At 44.7% G+C, this 25,000-nt stretch overlaps 1 protein-coding gene and 1 long non-coding RNA gene across 2 annotated transcripts in view; one reads left to right on the top strand and one right to left on the bottom strand.

Annotated features, from left to right (window-relative positions):
• The window catches only part of ryr1b (ryanodine receptor 1b (skeletal)), a 301,559-nt gene that overhangs the window by 67,679 nt on the left and 208,880 nt on the right, over positions 1-25,000 (bottom strand). The window contains exons 70-79 of the mRNA XM_052469270.1: positions 17,404-17,574; positions 17,078-17,137; positions 15,149-15,283; positions 13,548-13,660; positions 11,710-11,806; positions 11,143-11,258; positions 8,893-8,944; positions 7,847-7,915; positions 7,131-7,230; positions 5,239-5,318 (exon numbers count right to left, since the gene is read on the bottom strand). Of these exons, the coding sequence (XP_052325230.1) occupies positions 5,239-5,318; positions 7,131-7,230; positions 7,847-7,915; positions 8,893-8,944; positions 11,143-11,258; positions 11,710-11,806; positions 13,548-13,660; positions 15,149-15,283; positions 17,078-17,137; positions 17,404-17,574 (993 nt within the window). The remainder of the gene's footprint in view (positions 1-5,238; positions 5,319-7,130; positions 7,231-7,846; positions 7,916-8,892; positions 8,945-11,142; positions 11,259-11,709; positions 11,807-13,547; positions 13,661-15,148; positions 15,284-17,077; positions 17,138-17,403; positions 17,575-25,000) is intronic.
• On the top strand, positions 2,438-2,702 carry LOC127910339 (uncharacterized). The gene is made up of 3 exons (XR_008074463.1): positions 2,438-2,482; positions 2,521-2,557; positions 2,634-2,702. It is a non-coding gene; the product is annotated as an uncharacterized LOC127910339 (long non-coding RNA).

Raw genomic sequence — 25,000 nt, 5'->3', positions numbered from 1 at the left:
TGGTGCTCGCCACGGAGCTGTGAGGGGAACGGCACCTCAGTACCTCCAGGCTCTGATCAGGCCCTACACCCAAACAAGGGCACTGCGTTCATCCACCTCTGGCCTGCTCGCCTCCCTACCACTGAGGAAGTACAGTTCCCGCTCAGCCCAGTCAAAACTGTTCGCTGCTCTGGCCCCCAATGGTGGAACAAACCCCTCACGACGCCAGGACAGCGGAGTCAATCACCACCTTCCGGAGACACCTGAAACCCCACCTCTTCAAGGAATACCTAGGATAGGGTAAGTAAGGGTAAGTAATCCTTCTCCCCCCCCCTTCTCCCCCAACAAGATTTAGATGCAAGTGGCTGTTCCACTGGTTGTCATAAGGTGTATGCACCAATTTGTAAGTCGCTCTGGATAAGAGCGTCTGCTAAATGACTTAAATGTAAAATGTAAATGCTTCGGGACAAGTCTCTGAATGTCCTTTAGTGGCCCAGCCAGAGCCTAGACTTGAACCCGAACCAAAATCTCTGGAGAGACCTGAAAATAGCTGTGCAGCGACGCTCCCAATCCAACCTGACAGAGCTTGAGAGGATCTGCAGAGAAGAATTGGAGAAACTCCCCAAATACAGGTGCGCCAAGCTTGTAGCGTCATACCCAAGAAGACTCAAGGCTGTCATCGCTGCCAAAGGTGCTTCAACAAAGTACTGAGTAAAGGGTCTGAATACTTATGTAAATGTGATATTTTAAGTTTGTCATTATGGGGTATTGTGTTGTCATTATGGGGTATTGTGATGTCATTATGGGGTATTGTGATGTCATTATGGGGTATTGTGATGTCATTATGGGGTATTGTGATGTCATTATGGCGTATTGTGATGTCATTATGTTGTATTGTGTGTAGATTGATGAGTAAAAAAAGCAACTGAATCTATTTTTAGAATAAAGCTGATAACGGAACAAAATGGGGAAAAAGTCAAAGGGTCTGAATCCATATAGTGAATAATAATATATACCCCTGTACAACAGAGGTAGTTTTAGTTAGTACCCCTGGTCTAGTACAACAGAGGTAGTTTTAGTTAGTACCCCTGGTCTAGTACAACAGAGGTAGTTTTAGTTAGTACCCCTGGTCTAGTACAACAGAGGTAGTTTTAGTTAGTACCCCTGGTCTAGTACAACAGAGGTAGTTTTAGTTAGTACCCCTGGTCTAGTACAACAGAGGTAGTTTTAGTTAGTACCCCTGGTCTAGTACAATAGAGGTAGTTTTAGTTAGTACCCCTGGTCTAGTACAACAGAGGTAGTTTTAGTTAGTACCCCTGGTCTAGTACAATAGAGGTAGTTTTAGTTAGTACCCCTGGTCTAGTACAACAGAGGTAGTTTTAGTTAGTACCCCTGGTCTAGTACAATAGAGGTAGTTTTAGTTAGTACCCCTGGTCTAGTACAACAGAGGTAGTTTTAGTTAGTACCCCTGGTCTAGTACAACAGAGGTAGTTTTAGTTAGTACCCCTGGTCTAGTACAACAGAGGTAGTTTTAGTTAGTACCCCTGGTCTAGTACAATAGAGGTAGTTTTAGTTAGTACCCTGGTCTAGTACAACAGAGGTAGTTTTAGTTAGTACCCTGGTCTAGTACAATAGAGGTAGTTTTAGTTAGTACCCCTGGTCTAGTACAATAGAGGTAGTTTTAGTTAGTACCCCTGGTCTAGTACAACAGAGGTAGTTTTAGTTAGTACCCCTGGTCTAGTACAACAGAGGTAGTTTTAGTTAGTACCCCTGGTCTAGTACAACAGAGGTAGTTTTAGTTAGTACCCCTGGTCTAGTACAACAGAGGTAGTTTTAGTTAGTACCCCTGGTCTAGTACAATAGAGGTAGTTTTAGTTAGTACCCCTGGTCTAGTACAACAGAGGTAGTTTTAGTTAGTACCCCTGGTCTAGTACAACAGAGGTAGTTTTAGTTAGTACCCTGGTCTAGTACAATAGAGGTAGTTTTAGTTAGTACCCCTGGTCTAGTACAACAGAGGTAGTTTTAGTTAGTACCCCTGGTCTAGTACAATAGAGGTAGTTTTAGTTAGTACCCCTGGTCTAGTACAACAGAGGTAGTTTTAGTTAGTACCCCTGGTCTAGTACAACAGAGGTAGTTTTAGTTAGTACCCCTGGTCTAGTACAACAGAGGTAGTTTTAGTTAGTACCCCTGGTCTAGTACAATAGAGGTAGTTTTAGTTAGTACCCCTATACAACAGAGGTAGTTTTAGTTAGTACCCCTGGTCTAATACAACAGAGGTAGTTTTAGTTAGTACCCCTGGTCTTGTACAACAGAGGTAGTTTTAGTTAGTACCCCTGGTCTAGTACAACAGAGGTAGTTTTAGTTAGTACCCCTGGTCTAGTACAACAGAGGTAGTTTTAGTTAGTACCCCTGGTCTAGTACAACAGAGGTAGTTTTAGTTAGTACCCCTGGTCTAGTACAACAGAGGTAGTTTTAGTTAGTACCCTGGTCTAGTACAACAGAGGTAGTTTTAGTTAGTACCCCTGGTCTAATACAACAGAGGTAGTTTTAGTTAGTACCCTGGTCTAGTACAATAGAGGTAGTTTTAGTTAGTACCCCTGGTCTAGTACAACAGAGGTAGTTTTAGTTAGTACCCCTGGTCTAATACAACAGAGGTAGTTTTAGTTAGTACCCCTGTAAAACAGAGGTAGTTTTAGTTAGTACCCTGGTCTAGTACAACAGAGGTAGTTTTAGTTAGTACCCCTGGTCTAGTACAACATAGGTAGTTTTAGTTAGTACCCCTGGTCTAATACAACATAGGTAGTTTTAGTTAGTACCCCTGTAAAACAGAGGTAGTTTTAGTTAGTACCCCTGTAAAACAGAGGTTGTTTCAGTTAGTACAATAGACATAGTTTTAGTTAGTACCCTGGTCTAGTACAACAGAGGTAGTTTTAGTTAGTACCCCTGGTCTAATACAACAGAGGTAGTTTTAGTTAGTACCCTGGTCTAGTACAACAGAGGTAGTTTTAGTTAGTACCCTGGTCTAGTACAACAGAGGTAGTTTTAGTTAGTACCCTGGTCTAATACAACAGAGGTAGTTTTAGTTAGTACAACAGAGGTAGTTTTAGTTAGTACCCCTGGTCTAGTACAACAGAGGTAGTTTTAGTTAGTACCCCTGGTCTAGTACAATAGAGGTAGTTTTAGTTAGTACCCTGGTCTAGTACAACAGAGGTAGTTTTAGTTAGTACCCTGGTCTAGTACAACAGAGGTAGTTTTAGTTAGTACCCCTGGTCTAGTACAACAGAGGTAGTTTTAGTTAGTACCCCTGGTCTAATACAACAGAGGTCGTTTTAGTTAGTACCCCTGGTCTAGTACAATAGAGGTAGTTTTAGTTAGTACCCCTGGTCTAATACAACAGAGGTAGTTTTAGTTAGTACCCTGGTCTAATACAACAGAGGTAGTTTTAGTTAGTACCCCTGGTCTAATACAACAGAGGTAGTTTTAGTTAGTACCCCTGGTCTAATACAACAGAGGTAGTTTTAGTTAGTACCCTGGTCTAATACAACAGAGGTAGTTTTAGTTAGTACCCCTGTAAAACAGAGGTAGTTTTAGTTAGTACCCCTGGTCTAATACAACAGAGGTCGTTTTAGTTAGAACCTCTGGTCTAGTTAGGATGAGTTGTACAGCAGGGGTAGTCAACCTGAGTACCCTCTTTGGGATAGGGGACAGCATTTTCCCTTTTGGATAAATAGCGTGCCCAATTTCAACTTCTTGCTACTCATGCCAATAATATAAGATATGCATATTATTAGTAAAATTGTATAGAAAACACTCTGAAGTTTCTAAAACTGTTTGAATCATGTATGTGAGTATATCATAACTTATGTAGCAGGCAAAACCCTGAGGACAAACCATTCAGAATTTTTTGTTTGTTTGAGGTCACTGTCTATTCAATGGTTTTCATTGGGGAACGATATTTCTGAGGCACTTGTTTGCAGTTCCTACCACTTCCACTGGATGTCACCAGTCTTTAGAAAATGACTGAGGTTATTCTTTTGTGAAATAAAGAAGTACATCCACCTTGAAAAACTGTAACACTGTTGGGCAAGACTATTTCTAGTAGCGTTTGTTTCCTCTTGTCCTGTATTGAAAACAGATTGACCCGTCTTCAATTTGATTGATTATTAACGTTTAAAAATACCTCAAGTTTACAGGTCACTTTTGAAATATTTTGTAGTGACTGCGCAAATAAAGCTGTTTTTTTCTGGATCAAACGCGCCAAATAAATGAATATTTTGGATATATATGTACGGAATTAATCGAACAAAACTTACCATTTGTGATGTTTATGGGACATATTGGAGTGCCAACAACAGAAGCTCATCAAAGGTAAGGCATGTTTTATATTTTATTTCTGCGTTTTGTGTCGCGCATGCAGGGTTGAAATATGCTACTCTCTTTGTTTACTGCTGGTGCTATCATCAGATAATAGCATCTTATGCTTTGGCCGAAAAGCCTTTTTAAAATCTGACATGTTGGCTGGATTCACAACGAGTGGAGCTTTAATTTAGTATCTTACATTGTGTGATTTAATGAAAGTTTGATTTTTATATAATTTGACGCTCTGCATTTCCCCTGGCTTTTAGCCAAGTGGGACGCGACTGTCCCCCTATGCTAGAGAAGTTTTAAACCTCTTTTGCTTTCGACTGTCCAGGTAAACCAGGTAGACCAGGTAAACCAGGTAGACCAGGTAGACCAGGTAGACCAGGTAAACCAGGTAGACCAGGTAGACCAGGTAAACCAGGTAGACCAGGTAAACCAGGTAAACCAGGTAGACCAGGTAGACCAGGTAAACCAGGTAGACCAGGTAAACCAGGTAGACCAGGTAAACCAGGTAGACCAGGTAGACCAGGTAAACCAGGTAGACCAGGTAGACCAGGTAAACCAGGTAGACCAGGTAGACCAGGTAGACCAGGTAGACCAGGTAAACCAGGTAGACCAGGTAAACCAGGTAGACCAGGTAAACCAGGTAGACCAGGTAAACCAGGTAAACCAGGTAGACCAGGTAGACCAGGTAAACCAGGTAGACCAGGTAGACCAGGTAGACCAGGTAAACCAGGTAGACCAGGTAAACCAGGTAGACCAGGTAAACCAGGTAAACCAGGTAGACCAGGTAGACCGGGTAAACCAGGTAGACCAGGTAGACCAGGTAAACCAGGTAGACCAGGTAGACCGGGTAAACCAGGTAGACCAGGTAGATGACAATCAGACAGAACTCACCTGTTGTACGTCACAGTTGCCTGTGTTGAGGATTGAGATCCCCAGCTTGAGGGTGGAGGACACCATCGCCCCAGTCTCACCTGAGACAGAGAGATCAAATGTAGTGTACACACTGACAACAGCCCTCTAATGTAGTGTACACACTGCCAACAGCCCTCTAATGTAGTGTACACACTGCCAACAGCCCTCTAATGTAGTGTACACACTGCCAACAGCCCTCTAATGTAGTGTACACACTGACAACAGCCCTCTAATGTAGTGTACACACTGCCAACAGCCCTCTAATGTAGTGTACACACTGCCAACAGCCCTCTAATGTAGTGTACACACTGCCAACAGCCCTCTAATGTAGTGTACACACTGCCAACAGCCCTCTAATGTAGTGTACACACTGCCAACAGCCCTCTAATGTAGTGTACACACTGCCAACAGCCCTCTAATGTAGTGTACACACTGCCAACAGCCCTCTAATGTAGTGTACATACTGCCAACAGCCCTCTAATGTAGTGTACACACTGCCAACAGCCCTCTAATGTAGTGTACATACTGCCAACAGCCCTCTAATGTAGTGTACATAATGCCAACAGCCCTCTAATGTAGTGTACATACTGCCAACAGTCCTCTAATGTAGTGTACACACTGCCAACAGCCCTCTAATGTAGTGTACACACAGCCAACAGTCCTCTAATGTAGTGTACACACTGCCAACAGCCCTCTAATGTAGTGTACACACTGCCAACAGCCCTCTAATGTAGTGTACACACTGCCAACAGCCCTCTAATGTAGTGTACATACTGCCAACAGTCCTCCACAGGCCCAAAGCAACTCTGGGATCTGTTCTGGGTAAGTGAGTCTGTTCTGGGTCTGTTCTGGGTTAGTCGGTCTGTTCTGGGTCTAGTCTGGGTAGTGGGTTTGGTCTGGGTCTGTTCTGGGTCTGTTCTGGGTAAGTGGGTCTGTTCTGGTTCTGGTCTGGGTAAGTGGGTCTGTTCTGGGTAAGTGGGTCTGTTCAGGGTAAGTGGGTCTGTTCTGGTTCTGGTCTGGGTAAGTGGGTCTGTTCTGGGTAAGTGGGTCTGTTCTGGGTCTGGTCTGGGTAAGTGGGTCTATTCTGGGTCTGGGTAAGTGGGTCTGTTCTGGGTAAGTGGGTCTATTCTGGGTCTGGTCTGGGTAAGTGGGTCTGTTCTGGGTTAGGGTGTGTGTCTGGGTCTGTTCTGGGTCTGGTCTGGGTAAGTGGGTCTGGTCTGGGTAAGTGGGTCTGTTCTGGGTCTGGTCTGGGTAAGTGGGTCTGTTCTGGGTTAGGGTGTGTGTCTGGGTCTGGTCTGGGTAAGTGGGTCTGGTCTGGGTAAGTGGGTCTGTTCTGGGTAAGGGGGTCTGTTCTGGGTCTGGTCTGGGTAAGTGGGTCTGTTCTGGGTCTGGTCTGGGTAAGTGGGTCTGTTCTGGGTCTGGTCTGGGTAAGTGGGTCTGGTCTGGGTAAGTGGGTCTGTTCTGGGTTAGGGTGTGTGTCTGGGTCTGGTCTGGGTAAGTGGGTCTGGTCTGGGTAAGTGGGTCTGGTCTGGGTAAGTGGGTCTGTTCTGGGTCTGGTCTGGGTAAGTGGGTCTGTTCTGGGTTAGGGTGTGTGTCTGGGTCTGGTCTGGGTAAGTGGGTCTGGTCTGGGTAAGTGGGTCTGTTCTGGGTTAGGGGTGTGTCTGGGTCTGGTCTGGGTAAGTGGGTCTGGTCTGGGTAAGTGGGTCTGGTCTGGGTAAGTGGGTCTGGTCTGGGTAAGTGGGTCTGTTCTGGGTTAGGGTGTGTGTCTGGGTCTGGTCTGGGTAAGTGGGTCTGGTCTGGGTAAGTGGGTCTGGTCTGGGTAAGTGGGTCTGTTCTGGGTTAGGGTGTGTGTCTGGGTCTGAGCCCTGTACCTCTGCAGGCACTGATCATCTGCAGCACCATCTCTGCAGCTCCTCTGTTGTGGAGACGTGACTGCTGATACAGGAGCCTCTGCTTCTCCATCTCCTTCTCCTGAGACAGACAGGAGAGAGGTTGTAACTCTGTCGACCAGGTCTGTCCCCCGCACTCTCTCTCGGCTCTCTCACACAGCACGCATGGACACACACACACACACACACACACACACACACACACACACACACACACACACACACACACACACACACACACACACACACACACACACACACACACACACACACACACACACACTTCCATTAAGACATAGAGTTTATTAGTGATAGTAGTAGTAGTTATTATCCTTCTTACAGAACAAATAGTTTTATTTTGTCTATGTTCCTGTTTGGTTGTCTTTCATTCCACCATCTTCGTGCACTGAAGAAACACAGAGTATTATTATATTCCAAAACAGAGAGAGAGAGACACACACAGCAGTCAAGCTAAGGAATGCACAAATCAGTCCACCGAAGTAGGCTTTAGATAAACAGGTCTCGTAATTGTGTGAAGAATAGAGGGATAGATAGAGAGATGGAACGAGAGATGGAACAGACAGAGAGACTGGAAGAGAAGACTGTGTTTGACACCGGGGGAGTGGTGTGAGAGAGTAACCGGCTCTGCTGCCCCTCCCCCCCACACACCCCCCACCACCACCACCATCCCATCATACCATCTCAGTCTGGGTCACTTCAAAGGCCTCCTCCTCTTCCCCTTCCTCCTCCTCGCCGATGTGGCAACTCTGGAGAGAGAAGAGGGGAGAAGTGAGAGGGGGGAGAAGTGAGAGAGGAGAGGGGGGAGAAGTGAGAGGGGGGAGAAAGGAGAGGGGGAGAAGTGAGAGGGGAGAGAAGTGAGAGGGGAGAGGGGGGGAGGTGAGAGGGGAGAAGGTAGAGGGGAGAGGGGGAGGGAGAGGGGAGAAGGGAGAGGGAGGAGAAGTGAGAGGGGAGAAGTGAGAGGGGAGAAGTGAGGGGGAGGGAGAAGTGAGAGGGGTGAGAGGGGTGAGAGGGGGAGAAGTGAGAGGGGAGAAGTGAGAGGGAGGGGAGAAGTGAGAGGGGAGAAGGTAGAGGGGAGAAGGTAGAGGGGAGAAGTGAGAGAGAGAGAAGGAAAGAGTGAATAAGAGAGAAATATAAGTAGGAGAGTAGGTGGAGAGTTAGCAGCACGTCTAACACAACCTGAGCTCATGTTCAAATCTAGTAGGGGACCAGCACGTTACCTTGGCCATAATGAGATCATGTTCTAGTAGGGGACCAGCACGTTACCTTGGCCATAATGAGATCATGTTCTAGTAGGGGACCAGTACGTTACCTTGGCCATAATGAGATCATGTTCTAGTAGGGGACCAGCACGTTACCTTGGCCATAATGAGATCATGTTCTAGTAGGGGACCAGCACGTTACCTTGGCCATAATGAGATCATGTTCTAGTAGGGGACCAGCACGTTACCTTGGCCATAATGAGATCATGTTCTAGTAGGGGACCAGCACGTTACCTTGGCCATAATGAGATCATGTTCTAGTAGGGGACCAGCACGTTACCTTGGCCATAATGAGATCATGTTCTAGTAGGGGACCAGCACGTTACCTTGGCCATAATGAGATCATGTTCTAGTAGGGGACCAGCACGTTACCTTGGCCATAATGAGATCATGTTCTAGTAGGGGACCAGCACGTTACCTTGGCCATAATGAGATCATGTTCTAGTAGGGGACCAGTACGTTACCTTGGCCATAATGTCAGCATAAGCCATGTATAAGTAGTCGACTTCCAGTTTGCTGCAACAACAGAGAAAACAGGACAAGGTTTAGACACCAAAACAAACTGAGAAAAAACGTCAAGGTTTGACTTTAATCAACAACAGATATGCTCCTCCTTCTCTCCCTTGTCTCTGTTTTGTAGTGACAGGTTTAGAGAAGGGGATGAGAGTACGAGGGAGGGAGGGAGGGACGGAGGGAGGGAGGGAGGGAGGGAGGGAGGGAGGGAGGGAGGGAGGGACGGAGGGAGGGGAGGGAGGGAGGGAGGGAGGGAGGGAGGGAGGGAGGGAGGGAGGGAGGGAGGGAGGGAGGGAGGGAGGGAGGAGGGAGGGAGGGAGGGAGGGACGGAGGGAGGGAGGGAGGGACGGACGGAGGGACGGAGGGACGGAGGGGAGGGAGGGAGGGAGGGACGGAGGGGGGAGGGAGGGAGGGAGGGAGGGAGGGAGGGAGGGAGGGAGGGAGGGAGGGAGGGAGGAGGGAGGGACGGAGGGAGGGAGGGACGGAGGGACGGAGGGGAGGGAGGGAGGGAGGGACGGAGGGGAGGGAGGGAGGGACGGAGGGAGGGAGGGAGGGAGGGACGGAGGGGAGGGAGGGAGGGAGGGACGGAGGGGAGGGAGGGAGGGACGGAGGGAGGGAGGGAGGGAGGGAGGGAGGGACGGAGGGACGGAGGGGAGGGAGGGAGGGAGGGAGGGAGGGAGGGAGGGAGGGAGGGAGGGAGGGACGGAGGGAGGGAGGGACGGAGGGACGGAGGGACGGAGGGGAGGGAGGGAGGAGGGGAGGGAGGGAGGACGGAGGGACGGAGGGAGGGACGGAGGGACGGAGGGGAGGGAGGGAGGGAGGGAGGGAGGGAGGGTGGGAGGAAGGGACGGAGGGGAGGGAGGGAGGGAGGGAGGGAGGGAGGGAGGAGGGAGGGAGGGAGGGAGGGAGGGAGGGAGGGACGGAGGGGAGGGAGGGAGGGAGGGACGGAGGGGAGGGAGGGAGGGACGGAGGGACGGAGGGAGGGACGGAGGGACGGAGGGGAGGGAGGGAGGGTGGGAGGGAGGGACGGAGGGGAGGGAGGGAGGGAGGGACGGAGGGGAGGGAGGGAGGGAGGGAGGGACGGAGGGACGGAGGGACGGAGGGATGGAGGGGAGGGAGGGAGGGAGGGAGGGAGGGACGGAGGGAGGGAGGGAGGGGAGGGAGGGAGGGAGGGAGGGAGGGAGGGAGGGAGGGAGGGAGGGAGGGAGGGAGGGTGGGAGGGAGGGACGGAGGGGAGGGAGGGACGGAGGGACGGAGGGACGGAGGGGACGGAGGGGAGGGAGGGAGGGAGGAGGGAGGGGAGGGAGGGAGGGAGGGACGGAGGGGAGGGAGGGAGGGAGGGAGGGTGGGTGGGAGGGAGGGTGGGAGGGAGGGACGGAGGGGAGGGAGGGAGGGAGGGACGGAGGGGAGGGAGGGAGGGAGGGAGGGACGGAGGGACGGAGGGACGGAGGGGAGGGAGGGAGGGAGGGGGAGGGAGGGAGGGAGGGAGGGAGGGAGGGAGGGGAGGGAGGGAGGGACGGAGGGGAGGGAGGGGGAGGGACGGAGGGGAGGGAGGGAGGGAGGGAGGGAGGGAGGGAGGGAGGGAGGGACGGAGGGAGGGAGGGAGGGAGGGTGGGAGGGAGGGAGGGAGGGACGGAGGGGAGGGAGGGAGGGAGGGAGGGAGGACGGAGGGACGGAGGGGAGGGAGGGAGGGAGGGAGGGGAGGGAGGGAGGGACGGAGGGGAGGGAGGGAGGGGAGGGACGGAGGGGAGGGAGGGAGGGAGGGAGGGAGGGAGGGAGGGAGGGAGGGTGGGAGGGAGGGACGGAGGGGAGGGAGGGAGGAGGGACGGAGGGGAGGGAGGGAGGGAGGGAGGGACGGACGGAGGGAGGGGAGGGACGGAGGGGAGGGAGGGAGGGAGGGACGGAGGGGAGGGAGGGAGGGACGGAGGGACGGAGGGGGAGGGAGGGAGGGAGGAAGGGAAGGAGGGAGGGAGGAGGGGGAGGAAGGGAAGGGAAGGGAAGGGAAGGGAAGGGAAGGAGGGAGGGAGGGAGGGAGGGAGGGAGGGAGGGAGGGAGGGAGGGAGGGAGGGAGGGAGGGAAGGGAGGGAGGGAGGGAAGGGACGGAGGGGAGGGAGGGAGGGGAGGGAGGGAGGGAGGGGAAGGGAAGGGAAGGGAAGGGAAGGGAAGGGAAGGGAAGGGAAGGAAGGAGGAGGTGGCCTCACCTCTTCTCCGTGAGAGCGGTCCGGCTGAAGTGTAGGATGAGCTGATGCAGAGGGTCAGGTTTAGTTTCTGCCTCTTCCTCTCCCTCTTCTCCCAGCTCCTCCTCCTCCATGGCTTTCTACACACACACGCACACACACACACACAGAAACACACACAAGCACACGCACACACACAGAAACACACACAAGCACACACACACACACAGAAACACACACAAGCACACACACACACACACACACGCGCGCGCCACACACACACAGAAACACACACACACAGAAACACACACAGAAACACACACACACAGAAACACACACAGAAACACACACACACACACACACAGAAACACACACGCACACACACACAGAAACGCACACGCACACACACACAGAAACGCACACGCACACACACACACACACACACACACACACACACACACACACACACACACACACACACAAACACACACACACACACAGAAACACAAAAATCCTTCCAGACAGTTGCTAAAGGCTCATGGCGATAATTCAGTATATAGTAGAAAACATGATCTATATAAAACCCCTTACAGACAAGTCATCGATCATACGGTCTTCAAACTGGTATCCTTCAGTCTGCAGCCAATTCCTCTTGTACCCATTCAGGAACATGTTGGACCCCCGGTGCCTGTTGGAGAGAACAGGAAGTGCCGACGAAGGAAGTTACACCGCATACCAAGCGTCAACAAAAAAATAATGATACTTTCGTATATATATATATATATACGAAAGTATGTGGACACCCCTTCAAATGAGTGGATTCGGCTGTTTCAGCCACACCCGTTGTTGCTGACAGGTGTATAAAATCGAGCACACAGCCATGCAATCTCCTCAGACAAACATTGGCAGTAGAATGGCCCTTACTGAAGATCGCAGGGACTTTCAAGGATTCCAACAAGTCAGTTCTGTCATGCCCTGATCTGTTTCACCTGTCTTTGTGATTGTCTCCACCCATCTCCAGCTGTCACCTGTTTTCCCAATTAGTCCCTGGGTATTTATTCCTGTGTTCTCTGTTTGTCTGTTGCCAGTTCGTCTTGTCAAGTCAACCAGCGTGTTTTTTACGTGCTCCTGCTTTTTCCTTACCCCCGTTTTTCTAGTCCTCTCGTTTTTGACCCTTGCCTGCCCTGACTCTGAGCCCGCCTGCCTGACCATACTGCCTGCCCTGACTCTGAGCCCGCCTGCCTGACCATTCAGCCTGCCCTGACTCTGAGCCCGCCTGCCTGACCATACTGCCTGCCCTGACCTCGAGCCTTCCTGACACTCTGTTCCTCCGGGACTCTGACCTGATTTAGCCGAGTGCTGAAGCACGTAACGCGCAAAAATCCTCTGTCCTAAGCTGCAACAACTACCGAGTTCCAAACTTCCTCTGGAGGCAACGTCAGCACAATAACTGTTTCATGAAATGTGTGTCCATGGCCGAGCCGCCGCTCACAAGCCTAAGATCACCGTGCGCAACGCCAAGCATCGGCTGGAGTGGTGTAAAGCTCGCTACCATTGGATTCTGGAGCAGTGGAAACACTTTCTCTGTAGTGAAGTAGCCTATTACTACACAGATATGCAGTATTGAAGTAGCATATTACTACACAGACATGCAGTATTGAAGTAGCCTATTACTACACAGATATGCAGTATTGAAGTAGCCTATTACTACACAGATATGCAGTATTGAAGTAGCATATTACTACACAGATATGCAGTATTGAAGTAGCATATTACTACACAGATATGCAGTATTGAAGTAGCCTATTACTACACAGATATGCAGTATTGAAGTAGCCTATTACTACACAGATATGCAGTATTGAAGTAGCCTATTACTACACAGATATGCAGTATTGAAGTAGCATATTACTACACAGATATGCAGTATTGAAGTAGCATATTACTACACAGATATGCAGTATTGAAGTAGCATATTACTACACAGATATGCAGTATTGAAGTAGCCTATTACTACACAGATATGCAGTATTGAAGTAGCCTATTACTACACAGATATGCAGTATTGAAGTAGCCTATTACTACACAGATATGCAGTATTGAAGTAGCATATTACTACACAGATATGCAGTATTGAAGTAGCCTATTACTACACAGATATGCAGTATTGAAGTAGCATATTACTACACAGATATGCAGTATTGAAGTAGCCTATTACTACACAGATATGCAGTAGTGAAGTAGCCTATTACTACACAGATATGCAGTATTGAAGTAGCATATTACTACACAGATATGCAGTATTGAAGTAGCCTATTACTAGACAGATATGCAGTAGTGAAGTAGCATATTACTACACAGATATGCAGTATTGAAGTAGCCTATTACTACACAGATATTGCAGTAGTGAAGAGTTTGATTGTGATTACCTGGGGATGTTGTAGAGGGGTGACATCCTGAAGCAGGCCACAACAGCTTTGCGCCGTTGTTTAGAAAGCAGCTTGTGCCAAACCATCTTCTTAGACTTGTATGGGTGCTCCGTCTGGGGAGAGATAAAGAGATAATCACAAGGGTCAAGAGTTTCCCTGGACAGATGGTCGTGAAAACGTCTGGTGTGAAAGGTGAATACAGTACTCACCACCTCTATGTGGTAGAGTGAATACAGTACTCACCACCTCTATGTGGTAGAGTGAATACAGTACTCACCACCTCTATGTGGTAGAGTGAATACAGTACTCACCACCTCTATGTGGTAGAGTGAATACAGTACTCACCACCTCTATGTGGTAGAGTGAATACAGTACTCACCACCTCTATGTGGTAGAGTGAATACAGTACTCACCACCTCTATGTGGTAGAGTGAATACAGTACTCACCACCTCTATGTGGTAGAGTGAATACAGTACTCACCACCTCTATGTGGTAGAGTGAATACAGTACTCACCACCTCTATGTGGTAGAGTGAATACAGTACTCACCACCTCTGTGGTAGAGTGAATACAGTACTCACCACCTCTATGTGGTAGAGTGAATACAGTACTCACCACCTCTATGTGGTAGAGTGAATACAGTACTCACCACCTCTATGTGGTAGAGTGAAAACAGTACTCACCACCTCTATGTGGTAGAGTGAATACAGTACTCACCACCTCTATGTGGTAGAGTGAAAACAGTACTCACCACCTCTATGTGGTAGAGTGAATACAGTACTCACCACCTCTATGTGGTAGAGTGAATACAGTACTCACCACCTCTATGTGGTAGAGTGAATACAGTACTCACCACCTCTGTGTGGTAGAGTGAATACAGTACTCACCACCTAAATGTAGTAGAGTGAATACAGTACTCACCACCTAAATGTAGTAGAGTGAATACAGTACTCACCACCTAAATGTAGTAGAGTGAATACAGTACTCACCACCTCTATGTGGTAGAGTGAATACAGTACTCACCACCTCTATGTGGTAGAGTGAATACAGTACTCACCACCTCTATGTGGTAGAGTGAATACAGTACTCACCACCTCTATGTGGTAGAGTGAATACAGTACTCACCACCTCTATGTGGTAGAGTGAATACAGTACTCACCACCTCTATGTGGTAGAGTGAATACAGTACTCACCACCTCTATGTGGTAGAGTGAATACAGTACTCACCACCTCTATGTGGTAGAGTGAATACAGTACTCACCACCTCTATGTGGTAGAGTGAATACAGTACTCACGACCTCTATGTGGTAGAGTGAATACAGTACTCACCACCTAAATGTAGTAGAGTGAATACAGTACTCACCACCTCTATGTGGTAGAGTGAATACAGTACTCACCACCTCTATGTGGTAGAGTGAATACAGTACTCACCACCTCTATGTGGTAGAGTGAATACAGTACTCACCACCTCTATGTGGTAGAGTGAATACAGTACTCACCACCTAAATGTAGTAGAGTGAATACAGTACTCACCACCTCTATGTGGTAGAGTGAATACAGTACTCACCACCTCTATGTGGTAGAGTGAATACAGTACTCACCACCTCTATGTGGTAGAGGACCGCGGACACCTCCTGGACTCTCTTGACCACCTTCTCGGGGTCCTCAGCATCCTCAGCCTTCCCTGACGTCTCCTTATACAGCGCCATCTGCCAGCGCATTGACGGGTCCTCCACCTACACACAGCCAAAGAGTCAACAAACACACCACATGGACACCACATGCACAGCACATGGACACCATATGGACATCACATGGAAACAACATGCACAGCACAGCACACACAGTATAGACCAACAACAACACTGAAATACTAATCCCGTATATATACATTGGGGCAAAAAAAGCATTCAGTCAGCCACCAATTGTGCAAGTTCTCCCACTTAAAAAGATGAGAATGGCCTGTAATTTTCATCATAGGTACACTTCAACTATGACACACAAAATTAGGAGAAAGAAAATCCAGAAAATCACATTGTAGGATTTTTAATGAATTTATTTGCAAATTATGGTGGAAAATAAGTATTTGTTACTGTAAGTACCAGTGAAACTTTTTCTTTATTTTGTACTAGTTTCTACATTGTAGAATAACAGTGAAGACATCAAAACTATGAAATAACACATATGGAATCATGTAGTAACCAAAATAAAAAGTGTTGAACAAATCAAAATATATTTTATATTTGAGATTCTTCAAAGTAGCCACCCTGATGACAGCTTTGCACCCTCTTGGCATTCTCTCAACCAGCTTCACGAGGTAGTCACCTGGAATGCATTTCAATTAACAGGTGTGCCTTATTTAAATGTTCATTTGTGGAATTTCTTTCCTTCTTAATGCGTTTGAGCCAATCAGTTGTGTTGTGACAAGGTAGGGGTGGTATACAGAAGATAGACCCACTTGGTAAAATACCAAGTCCATATTATGGCAAGAACAGATCAAATAAGCAAAGAGAAACAACAGTCCATCATTACTTTAAGGCAAGAAGGTCAGTCAATCCGGATAATTTAAAGAACTTCAAGTGCAGTCGCAAAAACCATCAAGCACTATGATGAAACTGTCTCTCATGAGGACCACCACAGGAAAGGAAGACCGACCCAGAGTTACCTCTGCTGCAGAGGATAAGTTCATTAGAGTTTCCAGCCTCAGATTGCAGCCCAAATAAATGCTTCAAAGAGATCAAGTAACAGACACATCTCAACATCAACTGTTCAGAGAAGACTGTGTGAATCAGGCCTTCATGGTCGAATTGCTGCAAAGAAACCACTACTAAGGACACCAATAAGAAGAAGAAACTTGCTTGGGCCAAGAAACACGAGCAATGGACATTAGACCGGTGGAAATCTGTCCTTTTGTCTGATGAGTCCAAACTGAAGATTTTTCATGGCTACCACAGCATTCAGCAGCGATACGTGATCCCATCTGGTTTGCGCTTACTGGGACTACCATTTGTTTTTCAACAGGACAATGACCCAACACACTTCCAGGCTGTGTAAGGGCTATTTGACCAAGGAGAGTGATGGAGTGCTGCATCAGATGACCTGGTCTCCACAATCACCCGACCTCAACCCAGTTGAGATGGTTTGGGATGAGTTGGACTGCAGAGTGAAGGAAAAGCATCCAACAAGTGCTCAGCATATGTGGGAACTCCTTCAAGACTGTAGGAAAAGCATTCCAAGAGTGTGCAAAGCTGTCATCAAGGCAAAGGGTGGCTACTTTGAAGAATCTCAAATATAAAATATATTTTGATTTGTTTAACACTTTTTTTGGTTACTACATGATTCCATATGTGTTATTTAATTGTTTTGATATCTTGACTATTATTCTACAATGTAAAAAAAAACAAAAAAAAATAAAAATATTTTTTTACTTGGATGAGCAGGTGTGTCCAAACTTTTGAAGGATGCTGTACCTATACAGGTAATGTATTGTTTGGCACAAAAGCTCATCTAGGTGGAGGTGTGCTACTCACCTTGCCCTGTAGATGCATGTTGTTCTGTAGAAACTCTCTCACCTCCTCATCTGTGTCTTTCTGTTAGGGGACAGTCATTAGGCAAAGTTAAAAGCAAAAAAATGTGTCATCTCTGAGTGTGTGTTTGTTTGTGTTTTTCTGTGTATGTGTGTGTGTGTGTGTGTGTGTGTGTGTGTGTGTGTGTGTGTGTGTGTGTGTGTGTGTGTGTGTGTGTGTGTGTGTGTGTGTGTGTGTGTGTGTGTGTGTGTGTGTGTGTGTGTGTGTGTGTGTGTGTGTGTATGCGCATGTGTGAGTGTGTGAGTGAGTGTGTGAGTGTGTTCCACTACCAGGCTGTAGCGTATCTTGGCCAGGTTAATCAGTTCCTGGTCAGCAGGGGAACACATGTTGAGGCCAATAGGAAGCATCTTCTTCAGCGCCGCTACGATCAGAGATGTCTGCACCGAATAGCGGTCCCCCCTTCGCTTCTTCTTGGTACGCTCCACATCAGAACCTCCAGCCTATAGGAGGAGAGAGTGTGGTCAGACCATACCATCTCTAGCCTATAGGAGGAGAGAGTTGGGTGAGACCATACCATCTCTAGCCTATAGGAGGAGAGAGTTGGGTCAGCCGATACCATCTCTGCCCACCCCTCTATGTCTCTAAGTCTGATGTAGGTACTAGACAAGGTACATCAATATCCCCATTTCTGATTTATTTAGGTACGAGCCAAGGCTGCTCTCTATGCCCATGTTTACTGTAGGAAGGTACTAGACAAGGCAGCCCCATATCCCCATTTCTGTCTGATGTAGGTAGGTGCCCTAAAGGGAAATACATTGCTTCACAAAAATGAAAGCTTACTACATTGCTGCTCTATGCTTTATTAATGAGTGGTTGAAGTTACAAACATTTTAAAAGGGGGCGGGGAATTCGGGAAATGTGATCGGACTGAACAAGGCTAAGGGAAGAAACAAAACAGCAACATGCTGGAAAGGAAAAAAAAGAGAAAAGCAATCATTAACGTCAAACACAAAATCTACAAATACTGCAGTACTAGGGTTGCAAAATTCCAGCTTCCATGATTCCGGACTTCCTGCTAATTCTCATCTCATTTTGGGAATCTTCCAAACAGAATTTTGGGAAAACCTGGGAATTTTGCAATCCTTAGCAATACTAAAACATATCATTTATGTTCTCACCACAGTGCAGCTTGTGCATGTAAGAAGCTGTTAGTGCTAACTATGCGTCTGTCCGCTGGAGAGCTGCTCTACCTAGTCAAGGGAGAGCTCCTCTATCTAGTCAATTGAGAGCTCCTCTATCTAGTCAATGGAGAGCTGCTCTACCTAGTCATTGGGAGAGCTGCTCTACCTAGTCAATGGGGAGCTACTCTACCGAGTCAATGGGGAGCTACTCTATCTAGTCAAGGGAGAGCTCCTCTATCTATTTAAGGGAGATCTGCTCTACCTAGTCAATGGAGAGCTACTCTACCTAGTCAATGGAGAGCTGCTCTACCTAGTCAAGGGAGAGCTGCTCTACCTAGTCAAGGGAGAGCTCCTCTACCTAGTCAATGGGGAGCTAGTCTATCTAGTCAAGGGAGAGCTCCTCTATCTAGTCAATGGGGAGCTGCTCTACCTAATCATTTGGGAGAGCTGCTCTATCTAGTCAATGGGGAGCTACTCTATCTCATCAAGGGAGAGCTCCTCTATCTATTTAAGGGAGAGCTGCTCTATCTAATCAATGCAGTCCTGTGTTAGTAGTGCAGTAGGGTTCTGCTAGGCCCAGCCCACCACTCCACACCAGGTATAGCAGCAGTGTTTGGGGTCAGCTCCATTACCCGTGATTTCTGACCTCTGACCAGATAACAGATTCTCCTTCAGTAATGACCATGTGACAGCTGAGGAGAGGAGGTTAGCTCACACCAGGAAACGGGATAGCAGGCCTTAAATATCCCTTACTGGTCGGCTAAAAAAATACTTAACCTATATAATGCCATAAAACGGTATATTCATAATGCCATATAATTATTCTTAATTTATTTGTACATTACTTAGACAACTTTGTGGTTCCGAAACTCTGAAGTGGTACCAGGAAAAAACATTGTTAAGATTAGAATAGAGGTATATAACAGGGCTCTACTTTAGGTTTATAAGGTATATAACAGGGCTCTACTTTAGGTTTATAGAGGTATATAACAGGGCTCTACTTTAGGTTTATAAGGTATATAACAGGGCTATACTTTAGGTTTATAAGGTATATAACAGGGCTCTACTTTAGGTTTATAGGGGTATATAACAGGGCTCTACTTTAGGTTTATAAGGTATATAAGAGGGCTCTACTTTAGGTTTATAAGGTATATAAGAGGGCTCTACTTTAGGTTTATAGGGGTATATAACAGGGCTCTACTTTAGGTTTATAGGGGTATATAACAGGGCTCTACTTTAGGTTTATAAGGTATATAACAGGGCTCTACTTTAGGTTTATAAGGTATATAAGAGGGCTATACTTTAGGTTTATAAGGTATATAACAGGGCTCTACTTTAGGTTTATAGGGGTATATAACAGGGCTCTACTTTAGGTTTATAAGGTATATAAGAGGGCTCTACTTTAGGTTTATAAGGTATATAATAGGGCTCTACTTTAGGTTTATAGAGGTATATAACAGGGCTCTACTTTAGGTTTATAAGGTATATAACAGGGCTCTACTTTAGGTTTATAAGGTATATAACAGGGCTCTACTTTAGGTTTATAGAGGTATATAACAGGGCTCTACTTTAGGTTTATAAGGTATATAACAGGGCTCTACTTTAGGTTTATAAGGTATATAACAGGGCTCTACTTTAGGTTTATAGAGGTATATAACAGGGCTCTACTTTAGGTTTATAGAGGTATATAACAGGGCTCTACTTTAGGTTTATAGAGGTATATAACAGGGCTCTACTTTAGGTTTATAAGGTATATAACAGGTCTCTACTTTAGGTTTATAGAGGTATATAACAGGGCTCTACTTTAGGTTTATAAGGTATATAACAGGGCTCTACTTTAGGTTTATAGGGGTATATAACAGGGCTCTACTTTAGGTTTATAAGGTATATAACAGGGCTCTACTTTAGGTTTATAAGGTATATAAGAGGGCTCTACTTTAGGTTTATAAGGTATATAACAGGGCTCTACTTTAGGTTTATAGAGGTATATAACAGGGCTCTACTTTAGGTTTATAGAGGTATATAACAGGGCTCTGCTTTAGGTTTATAGAGGTATATAACAGGGCTCTACTTTAGGTTTATAAGGTATATAACAGGGCTCTACTTTAGGTTTATAGGGGTATATAACAGGGCTCTACTTTAGGTTTATAGAGGTATATAACAGGGCTCTACTTTAGGTTTATAGAGGTATATAACAGGGCTCTACTTTAGGTTTATATGGGTATATAACAGGGCTCTACTTTAGGTTTATAAGGTATATAACAGGGCTCTACTTTAGGTTTATAAGGTATATAACAGGGCTCTACTTTAGGTTTATAAGGTATATAAGAGGGCTCTACTTTAGGTTTATAAGGTATATAACAGGGCTCTACTTTAGGTTTATAGAGGTATATAACAGGGCTCTACTTTAGGTTTATAAGGTATATAACAGGGCTCTACTTTAGGTTTATAAGGTATATAAGAGGGCTCTACTTTAGGTTTATAAGGTATATAATAGGGCTCTACTTTAGGTTTATAGAGGTATATAACAGGGCTCTACTTTAGGTTTATAAGGTATATAACAGGGCTCTACTTTAGGTTTATAAGGTATATAACAGGGCTCTACTTTAGGTTTATAGGGGTATATAACAGGGCTCTACTTTAGGTTTATAAGGTATATAACAGGGCTCTACTTTAAGTTTATAAGGTATATAACAGGGCTCTACTTTAGGTTTATAGGGGTATATAACAGGGCTCTACTTTAGGTTTATAAGGTATATAACAGGGCTCTACTTTAAGTTTATAAGGTATATAACAGGGCTCTACTTTAGGTTTATAGAGGTATATAACAGGGCTCTACTTTAGGTTTATAGAGGTATATAACAGGGCTCTACTTTAGGTTTATAAGGTATATAACAGGGCTCTACTTTAGGTTTATAGAGGTATATAACAGGGCTCTACTTTAGGTTTATAAGGTATATAACAGGGCTCTACTTTAGGTTTATAGGGGTATATAACAGGGCTCTACTTTAGGTTTATAAGGTATATAACAGGGCTCTACTTTAGGTTTATAAGGTATATAACAGGGCTCTACTTTAGGTTTAAAGAGGTATATAACAGGGCTCTACTTTAAGTTTATAGAGGTATATAACAGGGCTCTACTTTAGGTTTATAGAGGTATATAACAGGGCTCTACTTTAGGTTTATAAGGTATATAAGAGGGCTCTACTTTAGGTTTATAGAGGTATATAACAGGGCTCTACTTTAGGTTTATAGAGGTATATAACAGGGCTCTACTTTAGGTTTATAGAGGTATATAACAGGGCTCTACTTTAGGTTTATAAGGTATATAACAGGGCTCTACTTTAGGTTTATAGAGGTATATAACAGGGCTCTACTTTAGGTTTATAAGGTATATAACAGGGCTCTACTTTAGGTTTATAAGGTATATAACAGGGCTCTACTTTAGGTTTATAGAGGTATATAACAGGGCTCTACTTTAAGTTTATAAGGTATATAACAGGGCTCTACTTTAGGTTTATAGAGGTATATAACAGGGCTCTACTTTAGGTTTATAGAGGTATATAACAGGGCTCTACTTTAGGTTTATAAGGTATATAACAGGGCTCTACTTTAGGTTTATAGAGGTATATAACAGGGCTCTACTTTAGGTTTATAGAGGTATATAACAGGGCTCTACTTTAAGTTTATAAGGTATATAACAGGGCTCTACTTTAGGTTTATAGAGGTATATAACAGGGCTCTACTTTAGGTTTATAAGGTATATAACAGGGCTCTACTTTAGGTTTATAAGGTATATAACAGGGCTCTACTTTAGGTTTATAGAGGTATATAACAGGGCTCTACTTTAAGTTTATAAGGTATATAACAGGGCTCTACTTTAGGTTTATAGAGGTATATAACAGGGCTCTACTTTAGGTTTATAGAGGTATATAACAGGGCTCTACTTTAGGTTTATAGAGGTATATAACAGGGCTCTACTTTAGGTTTATAGAGGTATATAACAGTGCTCTACTTTAGGTTTATAAGGTATATAACAGGGCTCTACTTTAGGTTTATAAGGTATATAACAGGGCTCTACTTTAGGTTTATAGAGGTATATAACAGGGCTCTACTTTAGGTTTATAGAGGTATATAACAGGGCTCTACTTTAGGTTTATAGAGGTATATAACAGGGCTCTACTTTAGGTTTATAGAGGTATATAACAGTGCTCTACTTTAGGTTTATAAGGTATATAACAGGGCTCTACTTTAGGTTTATAGGGGTATATAACAGGGCTCTACTTTAGGTTTATAAGGTATATAACAGGGCTCTACTTTAGGTTTATAGGGGTATATAACAGGGCTCTACTTTAGGTTTATAAGGTATATAACAGGGCTCTACTTTAAGTTTATAAGGTATATAACAGGGCTCTACTTTAGGTTTATAAGGTATATAAGAGGGCTCTAATTTAGGTTTATAGAGGTATATAACAGGGCTCTACTTTAGGTTTATAGAGGTATATAACAGGGCTCTACTTTAGGTTTATAGAGGTATATAACAGGGCTCTACTTTAGGTTTATAAGGTATATAACAGGTCTATACTTTAGGTTTATAAGGTATATAACAGGGCTCTACTTTAGGTTTATAGAGGTATATAACAGGGCTCTACTTTAGGTTTATAGAGGTATATAACAGTGCTCTACTTTAGGTTTATAAGGTATATAACAGGGCTCTACTTTAGGTTTATAAGGTATATAACAGGGCTCTACTTTAGGTTTATAAGGTATATAACAGGGCTCTACTTTAGGTTTATAAGGTATATAACAGGGCTCTACTTTAGGTTTATAGAGGTATATAACAGGGCTCTACTTTAAGTTTATAAGGTATATAACAGGGCTCTACTTTAGGTTTATAGAGGTATATAACAGGGCTCTACTTTAGGTTTATAAGGTATATAACAGGGCTCTACTTTAGGTTTATAGAGGTATATAACAGGGCTCTACTTTAAGTTTATAAGGTATATAACAGGGCTCTACTTTAGGTTTATAGAGGTATATAACAGGGCTCTACTTTAGGTTTATAGAGGTATATAACAGGGCTCTACTTTAGGTTTATAAGGTATATAACAGGGCTCTACTTTAGGTTTATAGAGGTATATAACAGGGCTCTACTTTAGGTTTATAAGGTATATAACAGGGCTCTACTTTAGGTTTATAAGGTATATAACAGGGCTCTACTTTATGTTTATAGAGGTATATAACAGGGCTCTACTTTAGGTTTATAAGGTATATAACAGGGCTCTACTTTAGGTTTATAGAGGTATATAACAGGGCTCTACTTTAGGTTTATAGAGGTATATAACCGGGCTCTACTTTAGGTTTATAAGGTATATAACAGGGCTCTACTTTAGGTTTATAGAGGTATATAACAGGGCTCTACTTTAGGTTTATAAGGTATATAACAGGGCTCTACTTTAGGTTTATAAGGTATATAACAGGGCTCTACTTTAGGTTTATAGAGGTATATAACAGGGCTCTACTTTAGGTTTATAAGGTATATAACAGGGCTCTACTTTAGGTTTATAAGGTATATAACAGGGCTCTACTTTAGGTTTATATAGGTATATAACAGGGCTCTACTTTAGGTTTATAGGGGTATATAACAGGGCTCTACTTTAGGTTTATAAGGTATATAACAGGGCTCTACTTTAGGTTTATAGGGGTATATAACAGGGCTCTACTTTAGGTTTATAAGGTATATAACAGGGCTCTACTTTAGGTTTATAAGGTATATAACAGGGCTCTACTTTAGGTTTATAAGGTATATAACAGGGCTCTACTTTAGGTTTATAGAGGTATATAACAGGGCTCTACTTTAGGTTTATAGAGGTATATAACAGGGCTCTACTTTAGGTTTATAGAGGTATATAACAGGGCTCTACTTTAGGTTTATAAGGCATATAACAGGGCTCTACTTTAGGTTTATAGGGTTATATAACAGGGCTCTACTTTAGGTTTATAGAGGTATATAACAGGGCTCTACTTTAGGTTTATAGAGGTATATAACAGGGCTCTACTTTAAGTTTATAAGGTATATAACAGGGCTCTACTTTAGGTTTATAGAGGTATATAACAGGGCTCTACTTTAGGTTTATAAGGTATATAACAGGGCTCTACTTTAGGTTTATAAGGTATATAACAGGGCTCTACTTTAGGTTTATAGAGGTATATAACAGGGCTCTACTTTAAGTTTATAAGGTATATAACAGGGCTCTACTTTAGGTTTATAGAGGTATATAACAGGGCTCTACTTTAGGTTTATAAGGTATATAACAGGGCTCTACTTTAGGTTTATAGAGGTATATAACAGGGCTCTACTTTAAGTTTATAAGGTATATAACAGGGCTCTACTTTAGGTTTATAGAGGTATATAACAGGGCTCTACTTTAGGTTTATAGAGGTATATAACAGGGCTCTACTTTAGGTTTATAAGGTATATAACAGGGCTCTACTTTAGGTTTATAGAGGTATATAACAGGGCTCTACTTTAGGTTTATAAGGTATATAACAGGGCTCTACTTTAGGTTTATAAGGTATATAACAGGGCTCTACTTTAGGTTTATAGAGGTATATAACAGGGCTCTACTTTAGGTTTATAAGGTATATAACAGGGCTCTACTTTAGGTTTATAGAGGTATATAACAGGGCTCTACTTTAGGTTTATAGAGGTATATAACCGGGCTCTACTTTAGGTTTATAAGGT

This window comes from Oncorhynchus keta, chromosome 1 (assembly GCF_023373465.1).
Source record: "Oncorhynchus keta strain PuntledgeMale-10-30-2019 chromosome 1, Oket_V2, whole genome shotgun sequence".
NCBI lineage: Eukaryota > Metazoa > Chordata > Actinopteri > Salmoniformes > Salmonidae > Oncorhynchus > Oncorhynchus keta.
The sequence above is the reverse complement of the archived record's forward strand: the minus strand, read 5'-3'. Positions and strand labels throughout refer to the sequence as shown.